Source organism: Carcharhinus amblyrhynchos, unplaced genomic scaffold (assembly GCF_965287045.1).
Source record: "Carcharhinus amblyrhynchos unplaced genomic scaffold, sCarAmb.v2.hapA chromosome_1131, whole genome shotgun sequence".
Lineage (NCBI taxonomy): Eukaryota > Metazoa > Chordata > Chondrichthyes > Carcharhiniformes > Carcharhinidae > Carcharhinus > Carcharhinus amblyrhynchos.
In genome coordinates this window covers 1,627-10,000 of record NW_027650871.1, presented here as the reverse complement: position 1 = coordinate 10,000, position 8,374 = coordinate 1,627, and the positions used below count along the sequence as shown (strand labels likewise).

The 8,374-nt window shown below is 54.0% G+C and overlaps 1 protein-coding gene across 1 annotated transcript in view; it reads right to left on the bottom strand.

Annotated features, from left to right (window-relative positions):
- Positions 1–8,096, bottom strand: part of LOC145340547 (protein phosphatase 1B-like) — a 10,828-nt gene extending 2,732 nt beyond the window's left edge. The window contains exons 1-3 of the mRNA XM_080185020.1: positions 7,802–8,096; positions 5,088–5,677; positions 245–362 (exon numbers count right to left, since the gene is read on the bottom strand). Of these exons, the coding sequence (XP_080041146.1) occupies positions 245–362; positions 5,088–5,677; positions 7,802–8,060 (967 nt within the window). The 5' untranslated portion in view covers positions 8,061–8,096. The remainder of the gene's footprint in view (positions 1–244; positions 363–5,087; positions 5,678–7,801) is intronic.
- Positions 8,097–8,374: the final 278 nt, after the last annotated feature.

Below are 8,374 nucleotides of genomic sequence, written 5' to 3'. Positions count from 1 at the left end.
CAGTGGTGGTAGAGGCGAACTCGCTGGGGTCTTTTAAGAGACTTCTGGATGAGTACATGGGATTTAACGGGATTGAGAGTTATAGATAGGCCTGGTAGGTATGGATATGATCGGCGCAACTTGTGGGCCGAAGGGCCTGTTTGTGCTGTAGTGTTCTATGTTCTAAGTGACCCAGTCCCTGTCCAATATACCGATCCAACACTTGGATAGTTTGGAGAGGTTGAGGCGGCATTCCGTCACTGACCTGTGACACGCGTTTCCAAGTATCTGTCCAGCTCGGCCTCCCTCTGTCTGGCTTCCTCGGAAGGTGTTGGCGCGTTCTCAAAGCACACCAGCTCAATGCTCATGTTGTCACGACTTCCCTAAGGAACGGTAAGAATGAACAGATTCCACCGTCACCGTGTTGTCATCACCAGCAGCACAAACCTCACCATTTTCAGGCAAACTAACTCTTGCATAACACAAACCAGCAATTCATTATCTCACGGCATAGCAAAGCACGATGCAGGCAAGTGTGCAGGAAGCGCAGTCAGTGTTGTGGTAAAAGCAGTGCACAGAAAGATTCCACAAACAGTGAGCTGTTAACGAGACCACGTCTTTCATTCAGTGCAATTGCTGATTGGCTTTGAGACAAGGAGAAGCTTCTCCGCTCTGTCCAACAGTGCTTGTCAAATCTTTAACCCCCAGTGGAGTGCCAGACATCTGAAAGAGTGTCCCACTCTGCATTACTGCCCCACACACGGGCATCGCTGCACCCCCTCACCCACACACGGGCATCGCTGCACCCCCTCACCCACACACGGGCATCGCTGCACCCCCTCACCCACACACGGGCATCGCTGCACCCCCTCACACACACACACGGGCATCGCTGCACCCCCTCACACACACACACGGGCATCGCTGCACCCCCTCACACACACACACGGGCATCGCTGCACTCCCTCAGGCTTTCGGGATATATTTTCCTTTCCCTGGATGTGATTCTTTCCCCAGGAATAGCGATTAAAATTGAGCTGACAGTCAGAGTATTGATCAGTGTGGGACGGGTGTTACAGCATCAAGCTTTCTTCTGTAAGGGACATCAGTGAATGGGTTCGATTGTGCCCAATTCTGCAACTCTGGGGCCACTTTTATAGACACCAGTTTTCTCTTTGCAGAATGTGAAATGGAGCTGAGGTTTGTGATTTGTCCTTTGGAGATCTGTATTATCACTTTCTCGACTATTAGTGCATTAACAGAAGTACAATCTTTCACTCAGCTCAGGGTATCCAGGCCAGGCGGTGCCTGGGAGAACAGGATCTCTCAGCTAGAATTTTCACAACCACTTCACTCTGCTCGAATCTCACAGAAACGCCAATGCAGAATGAGCTCAGCTCTTGGGAGCTGCGCAGAGCTGTCAGAAAGAATTAGATAACTCTGCAATCCGCCCCCAGTGGCAGCTAGCCCAGAGGGGAAGGCCTCTTCCAAACCGCACGCAGCTTTGGTGATTTGTGTGCTGACATCAGCTTGGAGTGAGGATTGGGGTTCAATATCTGAGCCTCCAGTGCAGGCTGCCGGAGAGGGGCGGGGACGATAGACAGACCTCCAGCTCCTAGTCCCCTGGCTCCACACTGGTTAGCACTGCTGCCTCGCAGCTCCAGGGACCCGGGTTCGATTCCCGGCACTGTCTGCGCGGAGTCTGCACATTCTCCCCATGTCTGTACTTATTGGAGTTTAGAAGGATGGCGGAGGGGGGGGGGGTTCTTAAAGAGACGTATAAGATAATGAAGGGGATGGATAGGGTAGAGGCAGAGAGATCCTTCCCGCTTAGAAAGGACAGCAGGACTCGAGGACACAGCCTCAAGATAAGCGGGGGGGGGGCGGGGGGTGCAATTTAGATCAGAGGAGGAACTTCTTCACTCAAAGGGTGGTGAATCTCTGGAATTCTCCGCCTGTTGAAGTGGTGGAGGCTGCCTCGCTGAATATATTTAAGTCACGGGTAGATAGATTTCTGATAGACAGGGGAACTAAGGGTTATGGGGAGAAAGCAGGAAAGTGGAACTGATCCACTTCAGATCAGCCATGATCTTATTGAATGGCGGGGCAGGCTCGAAGGGCTAGATGGCCTACTCCTGCTCCTATTTCTTATGTTCTTATGTCTGCGTGGGTTTCCTCCGGCTGCTCCGTTTTCCTCCCACACTCTGAAAGACGTGCTGGTTAGGGTGCGTTGACCCGAACAGGCACCGCCGGACTGTGGCGACTCGGGGGATTTCGCAGTAACTTCATTGCAGTGTTAACGCAAGTCTTACTAATTAAATAAACTTTACTTTTCCTCTACAAAAAAGAAAGTGTTAACATGGGATTGCACAACTCAAACACTGGGCTGGCCTGGCCTAACGTGGGCTCTCAGTTTAGGCTTCACTGGGGTATTATCGGCAGGCACCTCCTTGGCTGTAGACTGTGAGAGTTAGAGGCAGGTCCCGTCTCACTAATTACAAACCCTGCTGCAAAGTGTACGACACCAGTTGAGTGTTGATGAAGGAAATGGGAACATTGAACACTCTGACCAAGAGCCTACACAGCTTTTTTCATTCATCCCTGGGACCCGCAGGTCAGTGGGTCAGTATTTACTGCCAGTCCCTAATTGCCCCTTGAGAAGGTGGTACTGCCTTTTTGAACTGTCATGATGTGGAGATGCCGGCGTTGGACTGGGGTAAACGCAGTAAGAAGTCTCACAACACCAGGTTAAAGTCCAAAGGTTTATTTGGTAGCAAAAGCCACTAGCTTTCGGAGTGCCGCTCCTTCATCAGGGAGGTGGGAGTTCTGATCACAACTCCCCACTCACCTGTCGAAGTGTTGTGAGACTCCTTACTGTTTTTGAACTGCTGCAGTCCATGTGGTGTAGGTGCACCCACAGTGCTGTCAGGGAGGGAGCATGTTCCAGGATTTTGACCCAGCTATAGTGACGTAACGGCTGATATATTTCCAGGTCAGGATTCATAGATAAGCTGAAAGGTTGAAATGTCAGAGTCCCCTGTGCTCTTTGGAATCTGTACTTGGGCGTGCTACCTCTGGTTCATGTGTCACACAATCTACGATCCTGGAGATCTTTGCACTTTGTTCAGAGCTCAATTCTGCTCAATTCTTCATTAACTTATTGTTTTGCAGAATTACTCACAACACTTTCTTTTATTTCCTTGTTCAAGCAAGATTATTCCCACCCTACACCCATACCTGGGAACGGCACGGTGGCACAGTGGGTTAGCACTGCTGCCTCACAGCACCAGGGACCTGGGTTCAATTCCCAGTTCAGGTCACTGTCTGTGTGGGGTTTGCACATTCTCTCTGTGTCTGCATGGGATTCCTCCAGGTGCTCCGGTTTCCTGCCACACTCCAAAGGACACGAGGGTTAGGTGCTAAATTCTCCCTCAGGGTTACCCGAACAGGTGCCGGAATGTGATGGCTAGGGGATTTTCACAGTAACTTCATTGCAGTGTTAATCTAAGCCTACTTGTGACACTAACAAATAAACTTTACTTTTACTTTACCCCAGTGAGAGTCAGTGTGTTTGGGACCCGTACCCCAGTGAGAGTCAGTGTGTGTGGGACCCGTACCCCAGTGGGAGTCAGTGTGTGTGGGACCCGTACCCCAGTGGGAGTCAGTGTGTGTGTGGGACCCGTACCCCAGTGAGAGTCAGTGTGTGTGTGGGACCCGTACCCCAGTGAGAGTCAGTGTGTGTGTGGGACCCGTACCCCAGTGAGAGTCAGTGTGTGTGGGACCCGTACCCCAGTGAGAGTCAGTGTGTGTGGGACCCGTACCCCAGTGGGAGTCAGTGTGTGTGGGACCCGTACCCCAGTGGGAGTCAGTGTGTGTGTGGGACCCGTACCCCAGTGAGAGTCAGTGTGTGTGTGGGACCCGTACCCCAGTGGGAGTCAGTGTGTGTGTGGGACCCGTACCCCAGTGAGAGTCAGTGTGTGTGTGGGACCCGTACCCCAGTGGGAGTCAGTGTGTGTGTGGGACCCGTACCCCAGTGAGAGTCAGTGTGTGTGTGTGTGTGGGACCCGTACCCCAGTGAGAGTCAGTGTGTGTGTGGGACCCGTACCCCAGTGGGAGTCAGTGTGTGTGGGACCCGTACCCCAGTGAGAGTCAGTGTGTGTGGGACCCGTACCCCAGTGAGAGTCAGTGTGTGTGTGGGACCCGTACCCCAGTGAGAGTCAGTGTGTGTGTGGGACCCGTACCCCAGTGGGAGTCAGTGTGTGTGGGACCCGTACCCCAGTGAGAGTCAGTGTGTGTGGGACCCGTACCCCAGTGAGAGTCAGTGTGTGTGTGTGTGGGACCCGTACCCCAGTGAGAGTCAGTGTGTGTGGGACCCGTACCCCAGTGAGAGTCAGTGTGTGTGGGACCCATACCCCAGTGGGAGTCAGTGTGTGTGGGACTCCTCTATTATATATGTATTTAGCAAAGTACCATACAAGAACCATCATGAAGTACGCTCCATAAATTTAAACATCGGAAAACTCTTCAATGCAAGTGTGCACTGTTCCAGTTAAATCCTAGACTGTTTAATGGGGTTCCACACTGGGAGGAACCAACACCTCACCCCGCCACCACCGCACCCCCCCCCCCCCCCACCATCCCACCCCCACCCCCACAGGGGTCACATGACCCACACTCCTGAAGGGGCAGAACACCCCAATCCCACCCATAGGGACTGTGCCAAGCACAGATATTGCCCCCTTGGTCTTACCTTGTACAGGCAAGCTGGGTGCCTGCGCTGTGCCCCCTCGGCTGGGTGCCCTCTCTTACCCAGTACAGACAGCGCTGTGCCCCCTGGGCTGAGCCCTGTCTGCTTATCTTGTACAGACAGGGATGAGAGCCATAGGGAGTGTGCTGATACTGCCCTCTCTTACCCTGTACAGACAGTGCTGTGCTCCCTATATGGGTACTGCCCTTTTGGTCTTACCTTGTACAGACAGGCTGGGTGCCTGCTGTGCCCTGTGCATGGGTACTGCCCCCTCCGTCTTACCTTATACAGACAGGCTGGGTGCCTGCTCTGTGCCCCCTGGACTGTGCCCTGTGCATGGGTACTGCCCCCTCCGTCTTACCTTGTACAGGCAGGTGTCTGCCACCAGGTTGCAAATCTTCTCCAGATCGTCGGTGAGCTCAAGCCTGGATCGGACAAACGCGCACAGTTCCTCGTTGCTCATTACGTCCCAAATGCCATCACAAGCCAGGATGACAAACTCATCCTCCTGGGAGCGCTCGATGACCATGACCTCCGGCTCCGGGGAGACCAGCTGTTCAGTGGGGCCTTTCCCATCCACGCATTTGTAGTCGTAATCTCCAAGTGCCCGGGAAACGGCCAACGAGCCATTAACCCGCTGGATCATCACACTTCCCCCGGCGTTCTGGATCCTCTCTTTCTCGCGGGGGTTACAGGGCTTGTGGTCCTCTGTGGAGAAGTGCACAGAACGCCCCCTCTGCAGCACACCCCGGGAGTCTCCGCAGTTTATGAAGTAGACATGGGTGGGCGAGACCAGGAGTGCCACAGCTGTGGACCCACTGCGGTCCATGTCGTTGTTCCCCAGCTCGGAATCATTCCTCATGTGTTCATCGATGTTCAGGAATCCAGTCCTGATGGCACGCTTCACACTCTCAATAGCAGCCTGTGAATCACTCCTGCCATCCACCATCCCTTAACAAACACCACAAACAAGCCGCACTTTAGTTAAACCCCACATAATTCCTGCTGCAACATCCACCCACTCTGAGCAGTAAGCACCCCGAGGAAGTCAATCAAACAGGGGTGAGGCACCGTGCTGCAGCGAAGGGTTAACTTGCGTTAAAGCCCTCAGGAGCTTCTGGAGTTTCACCCCCACTCTATGATTTTAGAGTATCGGTGGCATGGTGGCACAGTGGGTTAGCACTGCTGCCTCACAGCGCCAGGGACCCTGGGCAGCACAGTGGGTTAGCACTGCTGCCTCACAGCGCCAGGGACCCCGGGCAGCACAGTGGGTTAGCACTGCTGCCTCACAGCGCCAGGGACCCCGGGCAGCACAGTGGGTTAGCACTGCTGCCTCACAGCGCCAGGGACCCCGGGCAGCACTGTGGGTTAGCACTGCTGCCTCACAACGCCAGGGACCCCGGGCAGCACTGTGGGTTAGCACTGCTGCCTCACAGCGCCAGGGACCCCGGGCAGCACTGTGGGTTAGCACTGCTGCCTCACAGCGCCAGGGACCCCGGGCAGCACTGTGGGTTAGCACTGCTGCCTCACAGCGCCAGGGACCCCGGGCAGCACAGTGGCACAGTGGGTTAGCACTGCTGCCTCACAGCGCCAGGGACCTGGGTTCAATTCCGGTTCGGGTCACTGTCTGTGCAGAGTCTGCATGTTCTCCCCGTATCTGCGTGAGTTTCGTCTGGGTGCTCTGGTTTCCTCCCACAGTCCAAAAGACGTGCTGATTAGGTGGATTGGCCGTGCTAAATTGTCCCTTAGTGTCCAAAGATGTGCAGTTTAGGGGGATTGGCCATGCTAAATTGTCCCTTCAGTCAGGGAATCAGCAGGGTAAATACATAGAGTTACCAGGATGGAGCCTCGGTGGGATTGTTGTCAGTCAGGTTGATGGGCTGAATGGCCTCTTTCTGCACTGTAGAGATTCTATGATAAGCACTCTGTGGAGGGCATCCGAGGGCCATGGGTTCAATCCCGACTCCAGGCAGCTGGGTACAAAATCCTTCCTTTGCACAAAATTCTAGAAAGTAACAGTACAGCAGCGCGGGGGCTATGTAGACCAGAGAAGACGGGAATGAGTGAGGGCCAGAACAGAGGGAGTATCAGCACGTGTGTGCTGAATAGAGGTCTGGACAAGATTTTAGTAGGGTGCGAGCAGGTCAGAGTTTGGAGCTCACCAAGGTTCGGGAGGTGAGGCTTGCTCTGCCTGAAAGAGAGACGGAGCTGCTACAACTGGAGTGTCAAAGGGACTGAGCACAGGGAGCAAGGGTCAATGGTCACATTTGAGTCATAGAATCCTACAGCGCAGGAGGAGGCCATTCGGCCCATCGAGTCTGCACTGACCACAATCCCAACCAGGCCCTATCCCCATAATCCCATACATTTACCCTAGCTAGCCTCCATGACACTGCTGTATCCCCATAATCCCATACATTTACCCTAGCTAGCCCCCATGACACTGCTGTATCCCCATAATCCCATTGCATTTACCCTAGCTAGTCCCCCCTGACACTGCCCTATCCCCATAACCCCACATGCATTTACCCTAGCTAGTTCCCTGACACTGCCCTATCCCCATAACCCCATGCATTTACCCTAGCTAGTTCCCCCTGACACTAAGGGGCAATTTAGCATGGCCCAATCCACCTAACTAGCACTTGTTTGGAGTGTGGGAGGAAACCCACGCAGACACGTGGAGAATGTGCAGACTCTGCACAGTCAGTGACCCGAGCTGGGAATCGAACCCGAGTCCCTGACACTGAGGCAGCAGCGCTAACCCACTGTGCCACTCAAGTCATACAAAGTTTGAAAGTCAGGGTAGTACATGAGGCCATTCAGCCCTTTGAGTACATGTCGGTCCCCCTGTCCAGCAACAAGACTGTCTCGGTAAACCCATTTCCCCTCGAGCACCCATTCCATTTCTTTATGGAAATCATTCCAATATCCCAATAGCAGCAGCCTCGTGACCAACACTCTACATCTGCAGCCACAGGGGGTGACGGCCGGGGGTCGGGGGGCCGTGATGTGGGGCTCGTGCCTGTTTGTAACCCAGAGAGAGGCAGCACATTAAAGTCCCAGAGAGAGCCTCACCTTTAAATTCCTGGTTGCTGGTTATGTGCTGGAGGAGATTCTTGGCACAATATTTGGCAACCCCTGACCCGGCGTGGCCATCGTAGATTGCGAAGAAGGACCAGTTCTTGAGCTTGTCGTGCAATTCTGGCATTGCTGTGTGTGCGTCTTCCATCTCAACACGCCACCCCTGCATACTACACAGGCCGTAGCGAATCCCATTCCCTTCCCCATGATCATTCTGCTTCTCTGTCTTTGGGCGGTCCAAAAACGCCCCCATTTCAAATCGCAATTACCTAGAAATGTCCAAAAATCAAACGTCACTAAGACTGAGAGACACAGGCGGGGAGGAGGCACTGAGACGATGGGGGGGGGGGGGGGAGGGTACAGCCACAAGGAACAGGCAGGGCCCAACTCAGACACAAGAACTGTGACTTGCCAAACATTGAGAAAAGGCACCCATTCCCCTCTAACAAAGACACGATCCGCAGAGACCCCCCCCCCAAAAATACCAACACACTCCCCCCAGGGGACCCCCTGTAAATACTGACACACTCCCCAGGGACCCCCCCCGTAAATACTGACACACTCCCC